At 41.5% G+C, this 18,694-nt stretch overlaps 1 protein-coding gene and 1 non-coding gene across 3 annotated transcripts; one reads left to right on the forward strand and one right to left on the reverse strand.

Annotated features, from left to right (window-relative positions):
• Nucleotides 1–1,386: 1,386 nt before the first annotated feature.
• Nucleotides 1,387–16,998, forward strand: bnip2 (BCL2 interacting protein 2). 2 transcript variants are annotated; one of them, XM_048257160.1, is made up of 11 exons: nucleotides 1,387–2,455; nucleotides 4,924–5,019; nucleotides 5,500–5,591; nucleotides 6,434–6,610; nucleotides 9,322–9,504; nucleotides 10,704–10,806; nucleotides 11,081–11,212; nucleotides 12,319–12,405; nucleotides 12,653–12,751; nucleotides 13,127–13,162; nucleotides 16,000–16,998. In XM_048257160.1, the coding sequence occupies exons 1-11, from the start codon at nucleotides 2,067–2,069 to the stop codon at nucleotides 16,055–16,057; spliced, it is 1,452 nt and encodes a 483-aa protein (XP_048113117.1). In that variant the 5' UTR covers nucleotides 1,387–2,066; the 3' UTR covers nucleotides 16,058–16,998. The 2 variants fall into 2 exon arrangements, with proteins under 2 accessions (XP_048113117.1, XP_048113118.1); XM_048257161.1 differs by lacking the exon at nucleotides 13,127–13,162 and having other exon boundaries at nucleotides 1,388–2,455.
• Nucleotides 16,999–18,329: 1,331 nt separating this feature from the next.
• On the reverse strand, nucleotides 18,330–18,494 carry LOC125304052. The gene has a single exon (XR_007195166.1). It is a non-coding gene; the product is annotated as a U1 spliceosomal RNA (small nuclear RNA).
• Nucleotides 18,495–18,694: the final 200 nt, after the last annotated feature.

Genomic DNA, 18,694 nt, shown 5'->3' on the forward strand with positions numbered 1-18,694 from the left:
TCGTATGATGTTTGTTTGTGAAGATGTAGCCTATTCATTTTGATATTCTGACAAAGTGTAAATCTCCAAGACAACCAGTTTAGGCTATCATTTGAGTGTCTGAAACCGAAGGGGGTTTATCTGATGCTCACGTGAAAGTGTCAAAGCATATGGCTACTGCGGTCGTGGCAGACTCAGAGAAGGCAAGACATGGGGTTGTGTCCCTGCCAAAGCTGAGACCAAACACCCTTGCTTGAAGGAAACAGGGAACACTGAAGAAGCCTAGTGACTAGGTGTTTATCCCAAAAGCCAGGAGATGATGCCCCTATTTCCCTCTGGGCCCCAGTCAAAGTAGAGGGGAAGGGTCCACATGACCTTTGGTTGCCTCCAAACATAATTGCTGTGTAATTGTCTGGAAATGTTGCTTGTGGCCAAAATTATAGCACTGCTTGCAGTAGGCCTACATACATTTGGAGAGAGGTTAGCAATTATTTCTCCTGCCTGAATTGCAAATGGCCAGCCGTAAGACAGACTCCTGGATCCTGCACTGACTGTTGAGGTTCAGTCAGTTGCAGAAATTTGGGTGGAATAGGGCCTAAAGTATCTAGGTATTCATTAAGTATAAGTAGGCTATATATACTCTTTTGATCCCGTGAGGGAAATTTGGTCTCTGCATTTATCCCAATCTGTGAATTAGTGAAACACACTCAGCACACAGTGAACACACACTAATCCCGACACAGTGAGCTGCCTGCAACAACAGCAGCGCTCAGGGGAACAGTGAGGGGTTAGGTGCCTTGCTCAAGGGCACTTCAGCCGTGCCTACTGGTAGGGGTTCGAACTGGCAACCCTCCGGTTACAAGACCGAAGCGCTAACCAGTAGGCCACGGCTGCCCCTAAATAAGTTAAATAAGTTCACTGTCTCTGCCATTCTGATTGAAATATTGTCGCATGGATGCATCAGACTACCAGTTGGACATGAGTAGCCTAATCATTAAGTCATTAATCATAAGTCATGAATAGCCTATGCATAGGCCTAGTTATTCATATCACATAGGACATTTCCAACACTGTGGTGAAAAAAAATATTCAGGTTTAGAAATGCATAAATGTAGGCTATGTTGACATTTGTTGGAATGCACCACAAACTCTTATTAAAATAGCTTTTAATAGGCATATTTTGTTTTACCATCTCATTTCATCGATAGGCCTAGGCTAGATAGACACTACTATTTACCCCGCCTGAAATTTAACTTTTTAGTAAAAAAAACAAAAAAACAATTTGGGATAACCAATCCCTCGGCCCAAGTACCCCCGTTTAACCAAATATTTCCACGCCGACAGAGGGCAATAACAAAATTTCGTATTGGCACAGAGTGAAAGAGGAGATGACGACGTGTTATCCGAATAACGGGGAAGGGAAGAGCTCTGACAGTTTTGGAACTGAAGCCCCCGTCTGGAGGAGGGGACTGGGAACTCACCCGGCCCGTAGTTCGAGTCGAACAATACAATGGAGGACCAGTTAATACAACTTAATAAATAGATCGCTATATTCGTTTGTGGGAGAAATACTTGATCCATTGAATGGTAGAACTCCATGGATCTTGACTTATCAACCACCAGATTGACAAAGTTTCCCTTGTCAACGGTAGCATGCTAGCAAGCTAATTGTATTAGCACGCTAGCAGAGCCGAAGCAATCAAGCCTGGGAAAGGAAGGAAAGGGAAATAAGGACTGCGCACTCTATCACCAAAAACAGATCTCTACCAGGGAAGTTTACAACTAAATTATCGGTGTGCACGAATGCTTTCAAGGTCTCCGTTTGACTTAACTTAACTCTGTCAGAGGAATTATGTTACTGAAGGAAAGTCACTTGCATTGAAGTAAACTTCTTAACTTTACAGCCCTCTGCGGTTAACGTTACCTAACTAACTTCGCCTGCTAGCGATAGGTTAGCCTACAGGACTGTTGGCTGGCCAGCGAAGGAAGGGGGACGCAGATTAGGGGTAGTTTGTGGTGATTGACTTACACTTGAGCCAAATAGCTTAGCTCGAAGTAAAAGAGGGCCGTGACTGATATAAGCTCTCATGGCCTCAGATGTGGTAGAAAGTGAAGTGGACTCGAGGCTGAACACAGCTGGAGACATGGGTCTGAACAAAAGCAGCCCAGATCCAGACACACCCAGGACACTTGAGATGCTGGAAAACAACGCGACGACGAGTCCGTCGCATCCATCAGAAGGTGGAGAGAAGGAAGATGAGGAAAAGTCCGAAAAGTCTTCCACAAAAGACGTCGTTTTGTTGGAGAACGGGAATTGTGCTGCGCCACTCGACAGCCCGACCCCACCAGGAGCTCCGCCACAGGAAGCGGAGACTCCAGACAATGGACAAAAACAGGAGGAATCGACTGGGGAGCGAACTTCCACTCCAGTTCATTTGACCCAGCACAACTCTCCATCAGATGATTTAAATGGAAGGTAACCAGACACACATGCAAAGTTGCGATTGAATTGATTTCTTGTTTCCTTAAACGTTCTGTTCTGAAGTGGCGAAAGTTGGTTGGCTCATTAATCCAAAACATGAAACTGGCTCATCATGACAACATGGTAGGCTAAACTGAGCAACCACATAATATGTAATTTCATTGTTAATTCTAACATGTTATTTTTTCCTGGAATGACTCATACTACGAAGAAAGCAATTACTAAACTTTAATTAAACGGAGTGTGATATGTCATCTCATGCAACATCTTTAATCTTTTGCTTGATTGATTCTGGAGGAGTCTTGCAGTCTTGAAGTCAATTTCTAGTTTTAACACAACAGGTCCTGTTACATGCACTGAGGTAGTTCACCTATTCACAGGCTTCCACAGCACTGTCAAAACTATGTTAGACATATTTGGCCACACTGCAGAGGCTGGAGAACTTTGGTGTTTTAGCGTTGGTTAAGCAAATGGGTGAAAGACGTTGTTGTTGGTCATGCCGAACATCCTCTTTAGTGTGAAAAGTAGTGCAGCTGGAAACTTGGCACCTTTCAGAAACCCCCTGTTAAAACCGCACAGCAGTGAAACAGACACTGCTTGGCTCTGTGTCCGACATCAGTCCCGGTTACGAGCAGAGACTTGTAGCTTCTGAAATCTGTAGACGTTGCTTTGGGGCTTGACTTCATGAGCTGTTCCTACCCCCCAAGCTCTGGGGCAGTTGTAATCACGTCAGGGATAATAGTTTAATTAGTGCCCATGGCTCTGACACATTCAAAGGAGTGTGTCCAACGTGTCATGACTAGCATGAGAAAGAGCTCTGGTCGTCCCAATACTGTGCCCCAGTGTCCTACTTCTCTTTGCCTGTCTGTGTGTCTATCTTTTCTTGCATGGGGTATGTTGTCAGTTGTCTCTTTTGAAATGACCAAACAGCTGCCTCTGTAGAAGAAAAGCTCCTTTGGGTGGTTTAGGAGAGGATCCCCTTCCCCTAACCACATGCCAGGTGTGCATTTTTGCTGTGCTTTTGAGTCAAGCAATGTATCGGTAAACTAGTGTGTCTTATAGACCCTTTCAAGAGAGTTCCATTATCAGCATCATAGTTGGCCCCACAAGACTTCCTTTTCAACATTCCATATGTTATCTTAATGCAGAGGAAGTAGATTGGGGCCCAAATAGAACGTTCAAGCATTGTTTTTGTTTACCTAGTTGAAAGGGTCTATACACAGACAAGTCTGAGAAAAAGGCTAGTCTCGCTCTCTTCTTTCCTTCTGTCTTTACTGCTCATTTGCCATTATTTCTTGCCAAGTACTTCTAGTCCTGTTATGTTCCTGTGGTTCTGTTTTGGTTTTTGATCTCCCCCAGTTCCATTGAAAATTGTGCACTAAATCAACACCTCTGGATATTTAGGTAGGCGTTGTTAAATGTGCAAGGTTTTCAACCAGTATATACTGTGCAGTGCACTGAACACTGCCTGGACTTGTTAACCCAATGGGCATGCTATTCCTTTAGCACAGGAGATTAGTGTGGTTCCCTGTCAGTCATGTGTTTGAGAGTAGATGATTGTTGTTGTTTGAAAGACCACTGCAGCTCAGCTGATGTATATAATGGCATTTATTAGTGAAAAGAATGCAGTGCAGTTTTCTGTGTCTGGGTGTGCAAGTATATTAGCATTAGAGATTAGGCCATCAAAGAGGCCCTGTATAACATTGAGATTCCAGACACGTACTGAGCATAGCCCAGTAGTTTTCAGCACCCCAGTTGAGTTATGATTTACAAAGTAAGCCTCATTGTGGTCCTATCGTCTGAGGTGCTTAGCGGCAGTGGTCGCCAGGTCATCTGACCGAGCCCATGACCAGCCTCGCAGACCCCATTCCAGCCATGAGTAGGCCTATAGATAGACAAGATGGTGGTGGTAGCGTAGTGGTTAAGGAGCTGGGCTAGCATGCAGTAGCCTGAAAAGTTGTGGGTTCAATTCCTGGCTTCCACCGTTGTGCCCTTGAGCAAGGCACTTAACCCCTAATCGCTCCGGGGACAGTGGCCTTTGTAATATAATTGACTGATGTAAGTCGCTTTGGTTAAAAACCGTCTGCTGTATGTATGTATGTATGTATGTATGTATGTATGTATGTATCGACACAAAGTTGTTTCTTCCTGAACTTCTCTTGAAATATATTTTCAACTGCATGATGGTGTCCAGTACTTTGATGATGAGTTTATACTGTACTTTATTGCATAACCGTACACACTCTACTATATCGGCTTATCCATACACACTCTACTAGCTTAACAACGCCCCCCATAGAACATAATGGCCAACCTAGTGTTATTATTATTGCGAGTGCTCAATATTATATTCTTTCATAGTGCCAAACATTTCTAGCAGTGCACCTGGTAACATGGTCATGATGTTGACCACTAGTTTGGTATGTGTAAATGAATCTTCTGTTTGTCATTGTTGTTGGCAGTCTAGAGCGCCAGGAGTCTGTCGCCAGCACCGAAGCCCGGCTCAGGATGGAGGGGGTGGAGCTTAAGGAAGAATGGCAGGATGAGGACTTTCCTAGGTGAGAAACCACACCCACCCAGATGCATAATGGAAAAAGTGATTTGTGAGCCTTGTCTTGGACTCATAATCATTGTGGCCACTTTGAGTGCATTTTTAATAGTTGCAGGGCACTTTGAACAAAGTGAAATCTGTACAAAGAACTGAATGTTCATGTGCATCACAAACATATTAGGATATTTTCCTGTACATGGATAAAATTTAGTGATGGACTAAAGGCTTCTTTTGATAAAGATTTTTATTGAAGTTTGCTTTTAGGCTTAATTCATGTGTTGGCAATTGGTCCATTACATTCAGTTATTTTGTCATAATATCCTCCTTCTATACTTTGTCAGTGGAAATAAATGGAGGTCTTTCACTTAACCTTTACAGTAAGAGACTTTGGTGAAAAGCATCGTCTCAGTGAAGAAATTAGACACACACACACTTTCCTGCCCATCTTTACTCTCTGGGTCTGTAATTAATTATTGTGTGTTGTCAGGCCTCTCCCAGAGGAAGAGGAGGAGGAGGAGGAAGAGGACATTGAGCTCAGTGACGAGCTCTTCACTGGCACATCAGGGGAAGGAGAACCTGGTAAGAGTCACCCACCAACATAGACCGATTTAAAGACAGATGTGAAACAGTAAGGTGATTTTGGTTTAAAACTAGCATGCTAACTGTCTAAGAGAAAGAACTGTAATTTCCCGTCTATTAACCAAGGTTTATACATTGACTTTGCAAAATGTCATCAGCTATGAAATGAATACCCAGGGGTGGGCCGTACATGGGAATGCATTTCTCTAATCTTCATTCATCTCACTGATCTGATTCTGATTATATTTTTTTTAGCATGCTTACTGGTGTTCTTAATATCAGCATGTAGTATTAGTTGCCGATGTCTTGCTGAAAAATCTTTTCTTGCGTTATCGGGGGTCCCTCCCACATCACAGAACTGCGTAGTGCAGAGCCATGTGTTGTGTAAGGAGTACCAGATCCTGCCATCTGGAAGACGCTTTAGGATGCCCAGCTGTAGGAGAAATAGACACAAACACTCTTGTCTGCCTCAGTCAGTGTCATTACAAAATGACTTTGTGTTGTTTTCATACATCTCTATGTCTAGACAGGGACAACATAGTTTGTGTTGTTTTGAACACATTGCTTTTGTTATACTGTGTACATTATTAATAGAATGTGTTGGAAATAACATAACTTGTGTTGTTGTTAACACATCTCTTATGTCCAGATAGGGACAACACAGTTTGTGTTGTTTCTAACACATTCGTTTTAAGAGTGTAGTTGCATGCGAAAGCATGCATCAAAAAGTGATAAAATTACTGCATTGTGCATGCTGTTGCTTTAATACTGTTAGTCCTGACTTCAACCTTGGCGGTGAGGTGCTGAGCAGTAGTCAAACTCTTTTGTTGATGCTGTTTTAGCGACAAAACCCTACAGTGGCAAGAAGACCAAGAAGAAGCTCTTGGCCCCAGACATCAGCCTGAATCTAGACCGGAGCGAGGGCTCAGTTCTCTCCGACGAGCTGGACGACAGCACCGAACTGGACCTAGATGACTTGGACACACCCTCTGACAACAGCAACGAGTTTGAGTGGGAGGGTAAGATAGGCCTGATGTTATGTGTGTACACGTTGCCGGTACATCCTGCAAATGGTGGACTTGAATTCTGCACACTGGGCCCTAATTTAAATGGTGGGTAAAGTGCAAAGTCAGTCAGCAAGCAAAGTTTTGCATGAGAACTGTAGCTGTAGTGTGGCATGTGGGAGCCATGTCAAATCAGAAAGCATTTAGGAAAATGGTTGTCGCACTGTCTCAGATTGTGCTCAAACTTTGTCTACGTAATGTTTTCCTCCCAAAGCTAAGACTTATGAAATATTTAAATCATTTGAATTAATAAGCAAATAAAACTTGCATTGAATGTCTTTAAAATGTATTATTTCTCTTCACATTTGGTATCAATCATTATTCTTTTCAGTTATTAAGTTAGCTTTAGTTAGATTTTGCATTTTGCCCATTCTTCAAATTGGGGCCCACAATGTCCACATTGGGACTTTTTATGCATTCATGCATTCTCAGTGTCTTTGCTTCAGGATGTTTCTCCAAGCAAATTTATAAAGCTATGCAAACATTTGTATAGTCATTTTCTGCATTTTTATAAGCATATTCTCCCTTGCACTTAAGTATGAAAAACAAAAGCATGCAACTGGTTGCCATGGTGCTGTGTTTTATTTCTTGCCGGTCTTAAGATGGCTCTCTGCAGCCCAACCATAACCTTCCTCTCTGTGTACAATCTAACACCAACAGTACAGACCCTCACTGTTGTTATGGAATACATTTGCAGTCATTTTAATTAGATGACCGACAGACACACACATTATTTATCCTGAGGGAAATTTAAGCATCCAATAACTTACACACAGAACAAGACAAATGCTCACACCACTGTAAGGATGAAAATATACTTGTGAGATGATAGTCTGTCCACCAGATTCCAGGCTGGGAACTGTCACTGTCATGCAGTATGCATAAGTGGAAGTGATATAGTGAGATGTTCTGGTAGAGCGTGTGCCATAGAGGTAGTGCAAAAAGTGAACTTGGCAAAGATATAACCAGTGCAAGATTAAGATTCTGCATAAGGTAAACAGCAATAGAAATGAACTACAAATTCTTAATAGGCTACTTTATAAACAAATTCTAAAGAAAGTAAACAAAAAATATACTATTTTGTTGTTTAGGACATAACAGACATTAATAGGCACCAGAAAGAAAGATTATCTTTCTTGATTGCCTCTGTATAAACAATTTTAAGTGATACCCAAGTTAGTGCACAGACAGGTAGCTCCCCCCTAACTGTTGGTGAAGGTAAGAATACTAGATCATGTTTCACCATGAGGAATGATTGGCATCAACCATTTTCTCAGAGTGGTTAGAAGCTTATGAAAGTGTCTACATGCCAGCCCGTGGTGCCCGTGAAAAAACAGAACATTTCAGGGTATTATTATGCCATTTCCACTGAGGCACACTTCTGCCCATTGTGCCATCGGATCATGTAAATCAGATTTTTAGTTTTTGGTGCAGTCACAGAACTTCAAGTTATGTTGCCTTTCACCTGACACCAGGGGCATGGGTGACCTCACTTTGGAGTAGTTAAACAGTTGTGTGTGTGTTCTGTGTTGTGTGTCTCCTCTTCCAATGCTTCCGTCTCTCTGTGGCCTGGAAGGCCTGTTTCCTCTCAGTGCTTGTGAACGGGCGTTGTGCCGCCTGCACCATGTTGTGGTAAGGCCTCTGACCGTCTCTCTCATGCTCCTCGCCATTTCCGCTCCCTTCGCCTGAGTACATCAACAACGCCTATGAAATCCCTTCACCGTTTTCCTTTTGAGATGTATTTATTTTTCATTTATTTACTTCTGGGTATGGCTTGGCTCTGCCACAACAAATCAAGTTGTGTGTTCTTGTATGGTTTCAAATTTTGTTATGCTTTCAACTTGTGCTTTGTCATTATTTTCTGTCACGTTCCTTTTGGAACACTGATGGTTTTTGCATGTTTTCACGTACCCCATTTTCAAATTCCTGTTATGAGATTGACTCAAGACTCAAATTGGTTTCTTCTGTGATTATTTATTCAGAATAGTTTTCTGTATATCGAAGCAGGTTTTACTTCACAACATATTTTTCAACAGCCTCATTGGATTCATCGACCTCTACTTTTCTTGTCCGTGTTGGCCATCAAAAGTTTGGGTTGTGACTGGATAATTTGCTATTGAAATCAGATATGACTATTACGTGCTGATTTTTAATCAAATTTCTGATATTATTTTCTGTGCTTTTGGTAAAAAACATTTGTCCTGCATGCTTTTTGCGTCCTGCAATAACAATCAGTCTTCTGGGAGAGAGTTGGTGCTAAATTTGTGTAAATCATTTTTGGGAGCTACATTTTGATACTCTTGTACAGTCAGAAGTGCTTGAATGACAATACATTTTTTTTAGATTGATTTACCTTTATTATTGCGGTCATACACTACATTTTGTAAAGGTAATGAAATGCCTTTGGGCTTGTTAACATAGAATTAGAACAAGATTACATGAACAGTAAAAGTAGAATGTAAGATGGTTAGACTGGGTTTATGAAGGAGGTATCAGTCCTGACTCCTGATGACACTTACCTGAACTGGCATTTCCTGATGGTCAACATACCAGGCACACATGAACTGAAAAATAACTCTTCTGTCTCTTTCTTTCTGATCTTGCTTGTTTGCCTTCTCCCTCTCTCTCTCCCTCCCTCCCTCTCTCGCTCTCTTCGCTCTTGGCAGACGACCTTCCGAAGCCGAAGAGCACGGATCTCTTGCGGAAGGGTGTGGAGTCGGTGCGCGAGTACTCGGCATCTGAGGAGCGCGAGGAGGGCCGTCGCTGGAGGGTCTTCCGCATCGGGGACCAGGAGCATCGTGTCGACATGAAGGCCATCGAGCCCTACAAGAGGGTCATCAGTCATGGGGGTACGCTGGACTGTCCTTTGGTTTGGATCATGGCATTAATCAATGGCAGTCATTTCTCATGTATTAGTAGCATTTTACCTCAGGACAGTGTTTTATGCAAATGTAAAAAAAGTATTAACCGCAGTTCCCAATAGCCCAGTGAATCAAAATCAGATCATGCTTTAATTATAAAGAATATGAATAAAAATAAATACATTCCCATGTATAGCCCTCCCCTGTGTGTTGACTTCATAGCTCAAGAAATTTGGCAAAATCAATGAATAAACCTGTCAAAATTCGGGTAGGTTTTCAGTCAACTATCATTTGTGCTCAGTTGTTATTGAAGGCCACAGGATGCTATGACTATACGCTGCTATACAGATAGCATTTTGAGTGGATATAATATATATATATATATATATATATATATATCTTAAGATTGTTTCATAAGATCTAGTCTTGACTTACCCATAGTAACATTACCTTTACATCTGCAGGTGTGTCTCATTGGTGAAGCATACTTTAATGCTCAATTTCTTCAGGGCTTTGCAGTTGGAATTATATTTTAATGAACATGGCTCAAACAGCTCCCAGCCATATGCCATTATCCTTCTTCCTCCTGCACTTCCATCCCTCAACATAGCTTCATAAGAACTTCACAGTTTGCCCTAATGGTTCACTAGAGTAGCTGTTTAAGGCTGACCACGTTATCCCCTGTGGCCATCTGTCTGCCTAACTCAACGCCTCTCTTAGACGGAGATGATCACATTAGAAGTAAGGAAGCGGCAGCAGTAAAGCTTAAGGTGACCCTCAGACCATAATAATTCAGAATAAGTTCCACCTCTTTCCTAAGTTACACGAACAGTGTACATTGTGTTGCATTTAACTGGCAATTGATGAGCCTCGTGTTACGCTTTGAAAGTTGAGCCAAGTTCAGCGCAACGCTGCCACTCCAACTGTTCCGCTGCCGAAACATAGCGAACAATAGGAAATATGCTGCTTGCAGCTGGTCAGTGTAATCCCCGCCTTAAACAGCAGTTGGCCCTGTTATCTGGTAATATCATGAGGGTTGTACAGTGATGCTAACAGGGTGTGCCACTGACACAGACCTATTGCCCTGATTTGGCTGTCTGACTGGTCAGTGACGGGAATGTCCGAGTCATACAGCAAGAGAGGATGGTACCTTATACACTCTTGTCCTTCTGTCCCTTGTGTTGCAGGTTACTATGGTGACGGGTTGAATGCCATCATTGTTTTTGCTGTGTGCTACATGCCAGAGAGCAACCAGCCAAATTACAGATACATCATGGACAATCTCTTTAAGTAAGACTGGCAAATTTGACCTTATGTTATTTTCCTTACATGCAATCACCCAGTAAGTCCATCTGACAAAACAAACCAAAGATAAGTAATGGAGCTATAAGAATTTGGTTTACATAGACAAACCTGTGGATATTTGGATGTAAAACAGTTCCCATAAGCTTCACAGTGTTTAACAACCTCACAGTTTTTGATTTAATAACAAGTCAAGTAAAGACAAGTTTGGCTTTAGTTGTATCCGCCCTGTTAACCCTGAATGTGTGACCTACCTGTGCAGGTATGTGATCGGCACTCTGGAGCTCCTGGTTGCTGAGAACTACATGATTGTTTACTTGAACGGTGCCACATCTCGACGCAAGATGCCCAGCGTGGGGTGGCTCAGGAAGTGCTACCAGCAGATCGACAGAAGGTCAGTGTAACCCTAAGATGGATTTGGGGGGAACAATATAGATATCTGTGTTCTCTCTCTTCTTTTGGACATTAAGCTGCTCTATGGGAGTTTTGAGTCCATTCAAAATCTGAAGTCATGCTGCATAAATTCATGCCCGAAGGCTTCTTTTGGCTTGAGCATTAGTACAGAGGTTTGGCGTGTCTCAGCCTGTAGTTAAATGATTGTTAAGTGAAATATTAAGTCATGAATTCGGGGTAAGGATTTACCAGAAACATTTGAGGATACAGGACACAGGTCTGCTTGATGCAGGTAGAAGAACTGGAGGGAGAAAATGTTTGTCTACAATGATATATGTACTCATCTAATATATTAGCTTTTAGTGATTAATAAGAACAGCTATTATGAATCATTGTTTTTAAATCATTATTTAGCTAGAAAAGGAGGTAGCTTGAATACTTAGCACATGTTCTAGCAGTGATTTGTACCTTTGTAGGAGCCTCCCTTACATCACTAGACCACTACAGCTTTGTAACGCTGTAGAACATAATCAGGAAAAAATATTATAATTCTATTATAGGTGAGTAATGATTCATAGTGTATGTCATAGTATTTCAGAGCATACATGGCTGTCTTCATTGCTTATGAGGCATTGGCTCTGTGTACGGTTGTGAGTTAGGAAGCAGAGATGATCTGGGGGATAGAAGTGGATTACAGGAACTGGACTCAAAGAGCTGGACTCAAAAGTCTGTTGTGACAATCAGCTAAATGAGCGTGTAATTCTGTTCACTCAATCAAATAAAATGTTATTAACCTGTTAGGCCAGTTGAAAGGAAGGAGGTTGATGAGAGAGAGTCAGTTAAAGCTGCAGCCTGTGATTGTAATCCAATATACTTTTTGTCAAATTCAGTAAATGGCTCCTCTTGGTCCTTGGTCTATGGTACTACCTGTCTGTTTTGTGTGTGCATTAAAAAAAACACTTTGGCGTTAAACAACCACCATTTCTTAATAGAGGATCTCCATAGCTTTATTCTCCCTCCCCCAGAAAGCCAGGCTTGACTCTTGTCCATGTTCTAGGAACCTGGAAGACAGAACTTAACTCTCTCATTTTCTTGTTTAAATGACAGGTTACGGAAGAACTTGAAATCTTTGATTATCGTTCATCCTTCCTGGTTCATCCGCACACTTCTTGCTCTCACCAAACCGTTTATAAGGTCAGCCATGTTGTCTGTCCTGTTGACATTTTTCAATGTGGCTTCATGAAATGGATTACATTTTTGTTTTTTGTTGCTTTTAATATTTAATCTTACACACACACACATATATATATATATAAAAAATGTGGATATAATATATCCACATTATTCAAAACTATGCTGCATTGCTGTTTGTTGTTATTGGTTGGCTTATTTGTTTGCGTTATGTTAAACATAATTTACAGTTCTTTCTCTGATTTTACAGCTCAAAGTTTAGCCAAAAAATCAAGTATGTGTTCAGCCTGACGGACCTGGCAGAGCTCGTTCCCATGGAATATGTGTCCATACCCGAGTGCATTAAACAGTAAGCACCTCTCCGGCCACCAACTCTCTCTCTCTCTCTCTCGGTTTCCTGCCACCTCTAGTTCATATTTCACAACATTTTGTCTGAGGGAAACATATACGTTAACCCTCAGACACACAATTTATGCTAATAGTTATCACTTACAATATTACCGTTTGGGACCTTTTTCCGCACCTGTTGAATTATATTTGATTATTTTCTTTTTATTAATTCTGTTATCTGGTTGATTGCACCTCAGAGCTTGTAGCAAGGCCTTTTCAGTTGACACTGTCAAAGCCCTTTTTGACGATGTGCTTATGTGTATGTTTGCTGATGGCTGTTGAACTGTCAACCAATCTCTTTTCCCTAACCTCGTCTTCCTGCCCTTCCTCGAAGGTTTGATGAAGAAAAAAATAGGAAAAGACATAAAAGGTACTTGTCTGCACCTTCCAGGACCCCATAGGTTTTCTCTGCATTGCACGGAAACTAACACCTCAGTCATTGGTTGGCTTTGTGGACAGTTCCCATACTCTTTTGTTGGTTTATTTTTTCATTATTTCATGACGCATTGCGGTCTTCCTCAGATTCACTTTGTGGGAAGTTCACTAACACCTCAGTGAATGACCAGTTTCCAGAAAGCGTTGGCTTTGTGGACAGTTCCCCCCATTCACCCAGAGTGAGAATTTCCTTTAATTTCATTGACAATCATGAAAGAAAAAACAAAACACTGATCTCAAATAAACATGCCACTCTTGAAACCATAGATACTCGATCATGTGTTGAATTAGAGATCAGTGATGACGTCACCTTGATGAGTTAGTGACCGCGCTTTGTACTACACTCTTCGCCTGTGCGATCGACATGAGCAGCTTTTTGACCAATTACATTCCAAGTTGACGAAGCTCCATGCAGTCCAGAATATTCTTGACATCGTATGTCATTTTCTAGACATATTCTTGACATTGGTCATGTCATTTTCTGTTGAGATAAAGCACAGTCTACGAAGAGTGCAGAGTGTGCTCAGGGAAAACAAAACCACATTGTATTGGTTCATTAAAAATGAATGAATAGAACTATTCTGATGAGCTAGATAGAACGGCAAAAGTTGAGGACAGCTGGATTGAGTGAGTGTGCCCACAAATGACCAGCTGGTTAATAGAAAAATAACCAGACTAAATGGCTGGATATTCGGAGTTATTGTTTTAATTCACTTTCATGGATGGATGCGTTTGTTTTGGATGCGTTTGTCCGTTTGTCCCAAATCGGAAGTGGCCGTGATGTCGATAATAGTCTAACCCTGTACCTGCAGGACCATTAAGTAAACGATCATACACAGTAAAGTGTAGGATGGTATGTCACAGCCCGGTTGAGGCTGGCCACAGCACAGTTGCCAACACATCAGCTGCCTGTGAGTTTTGTTGAGGGTCTGTGAGAGCTCCAGTCCCAAAGCTGACCAATGTGTGGATCTTAGGGAGACTGAGTAGCCGGTCACAGCGTCACACAGAAACAATCCAGTCCCTTATGGTGGTTAATCCCCTAACCAAGCCCCACACGCTGCCCTCACCCCTACCATTACAATCACCTCTGACCCCTTCCTGTTTCCCAAATAGACCACACTGTAGCTACCCTCTAGTACAAATATAAGGTCACTATGTTGAGCATGTTGTGTTTAACAGTCCCTTGATTTTGAAAGTAGCCCCCCACCCCACCCCAACCCAATTATAATACATACACATATAAATGAATGAATAAATGAGGAAATAGACACATTCCTTTGATAGCGGTAATTAGTTGTGATTGTGAGGTGTTTGCTCTGAATGCAGCTGCGGTGTTGCAGGGTGACCCAGTTTCCTGATTAGCCTGCCGTCCCAGTACAATACAGTGCAGAGCTGGCGTCCAGTGGCTGGATTAGTGTTTTAACTGCACGCCTGCCTGGCCGTTGACCGATGCTCCCGCTGCACTACCCCACCGCTGCCTGCATGTGTCACTGTTGCACCTCCTCATCCTGTACTGGGGTGCGTTTCCAAAACCATAGTTGCTAACCTGTTAGCAAGTTAGTTGGTTGGCAATGGGAAATTGCATTGCAACCAACAAAGTTGCTAACTTAGTTAGCAACTATGGTTTTGGGAAACACGCCCCTGCTCAGCACGGCACGGCACGGCACACACTTACCCAATCATGCACCTTGCAACCCTCTCTCTCACACACCTCTTCTAAACTCCTGAAATGTGGATCAAGAACCAATGCAGCACTTTAGCTAGTACACAGGGTGATTGGTCAAATGTTTTATTTGTTTGTTGTTGTCTCACACAGTTAATGTTGTGATATTCATGTATTTGTTTTGTATAGATTTGGTGTATAAGTATAGTATGTGTATATGGTGTGTGTGTGTTTGTGTGTATGTGTTTGTTTTTGTATATGGTTAAACTGTCTTTGGAAAATAGTCCAGTTCTATGCTGCATCTTGAAAGCAGATTGAAAGTCATAGGCTGATGTTTTAAAGAGGGTATGAATGAAAATTCCTGGCAAACTATGATCTGATTGCCAGCACACTAATGAAGTGGGCTACCATACTGTTTAGTCATGAAGAAACATATTCAGTTCATGTTGACTTCATATGGAATTTTCTCAACAGCTTGCACACATACGCACATAATCATATTTACATTCTCTCATTACTTTGCATCTTTGTTGTGTTGAACCATATTTGGGCTTTCTTTCTAACTTGATCATGCTACTGTGTATGTATTCATAGACCAGACCTCACAGCAATACCTAAATTCTACTACCTCGACAACTGCTTATATTTTTTTCTCTCATCAGCTTACTAAAGCAAAATGTGCTTCCTTTGGTTTTAGTGAACTTATGAGAACTCTCTTGAACTTTCCTTCTTGATCTTCATCTGAAATCCAGTTTTGTTTTTAATCTGTGTACCGTCCTAATACTTTCTTTCTTCAATCTGATCATCTGTCTGGTCTGTTGTAATGACGAAAAAATCCTTGCCATTGATGTGGTGGAATTCCAACAATGCCACTCAAGATCTATAGGTTACTCTGGAAAATCAGTCAGTCGTCATCTTGACCTTGGTATCAAAAATACATATTTTGGACATACCGTACCAGGATGCTTTTTGGCATAACCATAATTTCTTATCATTTGGGTTGGGCATTGTCCCTTAAAAATTGGGTTGGCTAAAGATGGGAACTGGGTTTACTTTGGGTTTTTCTGTGTTCTCTGTGTGATGGTTAATGAGGGTTTTCTTCCATGCAGGATTGACCAGGACATGCATGGAAAGGTGGAGATGGCAGCTGCAGCCGTGCCAGAGTGACACAGGGCGTGTGTGTGTGTGTTTGTGTTTGTGTTTGTGTTTGTGTTTGTGTTTGCACGCAGAGCCCATCACGTAGAGCAACAAAACAAAAAAAAACAAGGAAAAAAAGACATAAGAATGTGCAGAGCTGCAGCCAGTGGCATCCAGGCTTTGTATCATTGTGGTTCTGTGTTTTGGTTGAGTTTCTCTTTTTCTGAAGACTCTTCGAGATCGAATGGAGATCTTCTCTTGTTGCTGACTTCAGAGTTGTGCCTTTTAAGACACCGCAGCCCGTTCTCTTTGTGGACATTTTCTGATTTGTTAGTGTGTTGTAGAAATGCCAAACACCCGATCAATACTTTGAAATCTCAATTCCGTTGCAAGCAAGCCATTTTTATAACCTTTTTACATATGTAGCCAAACATAGACATTTCTGTTGCCTTTGTAATAGTTACTGATGTATATGTAAGGCACTCCATTTCCACATAGATGATGCATGGTCCTCATTTCAGTTAAAATATATATTTATATTTCAAAAAAGTGATAAAAAAGGAGAGATTTAATATATTTTTATGGCTATTGATTTGAACAATATTTTTAGATTGCTCACCACTGAGCTTAGATTACACACCTGTTGTTACTGCTGAATAGAACAAGGAGGTGCATGACAAAAAGGTTTGTAGCGTGTCCTTTCTCCCCCACATGCTGCAGGTAAAAGGAAGTTAAGACAGAAAGACGTGATCAACCTGAACACGGAGCCTGTGGCCGGAATAAAGTAGCCTACCGCTCATTTTCTGAAATGTGTTTTTAAATCGGTTGCCAAATGTAAAATGCCAAATGTATGTGTTGTGTAAATGTGTTTTACTGTAATTTGACAGATGAATAAGAGCAAGTGATTGTAACTACATAAGGAATGGAATCTGTCAAGTCAAATACAGCCTAAAAAAACACCATATGATAAACTATTGGTCTGTGTTGCCCATCATTTTGAATGTAAACTGTCTAAATGACTGAAATGATGTCTGATCTTACCTGCTGTCTTGGGCCCAAGATGAGGTCAGTAGAGGTAGCCTCCTGTGACCCCCGCTGCAGTTCACTATCTATAGCCAGAGCCTCCCCACTCTCTATTAATCCCATACATAGCATTGATGCTATGATCATGCTAATGAATGACGCCATTGACACGTTTGAAAGACTTTTTAGAACAATTAAGTGACTTTAAAAAATATAATACTCAACCAAGTGTATTGTCTTTGCCTCCCCTTTCGAAAACAATATTCAAAATTAAAAAAAAAAAAAATGATATCCCGAGAAAAGTGGATTTTGAGGGGTACAGCTCCATAGACCTCCATTCATTCTGGACTCGCCCGCGAGCGCCCCAAAATGCAGTACCACACCGGAAGAGTTCCGAGAGTGAAAGTTCTCCCCTTATTAGACATTCTCTGCTATAACCATGTGGAGCCTCCCCTCTCATGACTGCCGGTGCTGTTTTGTTTTTTTCATGACAGATTTTCAGGAATCTGTAGACAGGAGTTTGAGGTGGACATGTTGCATCGCTACATGCTACATTCTTTTGATTACAGTTATCAATTGCTTTGGTGCATTATCGTTTGCACAACAGTTTGTGCATTTCTCAAAACAATTATAGCAATCTGTAGGCTACCACCTAGTGGATTACCTGCAAAAGATGTTGCTTAGTTTGAATTTGGTCAGACCTAAAGAGGTGGTCTCGGTCCGGATCAAACTGAACCATGGTTCGGTTCGTTTGCAGTATGAAAACACTATTTGGCTGGTTCGAACTTTCGGACCAATTACAGGAAGTTGAGGCAGCTACCAAATAACGGATAATAAATAGCCTAAAATGAGCCACGGATGCAAACGGGGAGAGATCATATAGCCTATTAGAATTTGGTTTGACAATTTGGTCTAACAGTCAATTAGAAAAAAATGCATGAAAATACCGACATCTAAATTTTTTGAGGAAGAGAAGTACAGCAGAGCAATGCTATCTGAATTCTGAAGCTTACAAAAATGTGCGGCAGCAGGTTATTATATTAAGGTAGCCTTAGACATTCTCTGGTAGCCTACATGAAGCCATAAAAGCGGTGCTTCTAGATAGGAAAACGCATCGAATTCACAACATGTCAACGCCGGAGACGCAGGGATGTAATGCAAAGTTTTAAAGTACATTCGCAAGATTGCAATGAGAAATTCTGAACTAACCTAGTAACGTCTTCAGTGTATTATCAATTGACCTAACCAACTTAAAAGTCATTATCATTTCACATTATAACAGGGGAGAGCGCGAACGCAGTCCCCCACTACCACAAATTATGCAGTCGAGATTCCCACATTTGGGGAATTCGTTCGGGTCAGCTACCGCCGAAGTGCAATGGCAGAGCCTCGCCAAAGGTGAACCACCTTCATGATCATGGTATCTCCCCTGCCAGGTAAGTATGAATTGTACACGGTTTACGAGGGTACTAGACCAAATGCCATATATGTCACATAGGTGGCGGGCTTCCAACTATATTTACAATTCAACATTTAAAAAAACAACGTTTAAACAAGTGTTTATATATGTAGGCTATATCACACAGAAATCATTTCGTACTCGAAAAAAGACATAAAACATACAACAAATTCTAAAACTGTCCC

Source organism: Alosa alosa, chromosome 11 (assembly GCF_017589495.1).
Source record: "Alosa alosa isolate M-15738 ecotype Scorff River chromosome 11, AALO_Geno_1.1, whole genome shotgun sequence".
In the NCBI taxonomy this organism is placed as follows: domain Eukaryota; kingdom Metazoa; phylum Chordata; class Actinopteri; order Clupeiformes; family Clupeidae; genus Alosa; species Alosa alosa.

Excerpts from the sequence above, each read along its gene's own strand:
- bnip2 (XM_048257160.1), top strand. The coding sequence starts at position 2,067 with ATGGCCTCAGATGTGGTAGAAAGTGAAGTGGACTCGAGGCTGAACACA. Across the intron at positions 6,611-9,321 it reads CAACGAGTTTGAGTGGGAGG|ACGACCTTCCGAAGCCGAAG; the intron begins GTAAGATAGGCC and ends CGCTCTTGGCAG. Across the intron at positions 13,163-15,999 it reads AATAGGAAAAGACATAAAAG|GATTGACCAGGACATGCATG; the intron begins GTACTTGTCTGC and ends TCTTCCATGCAG.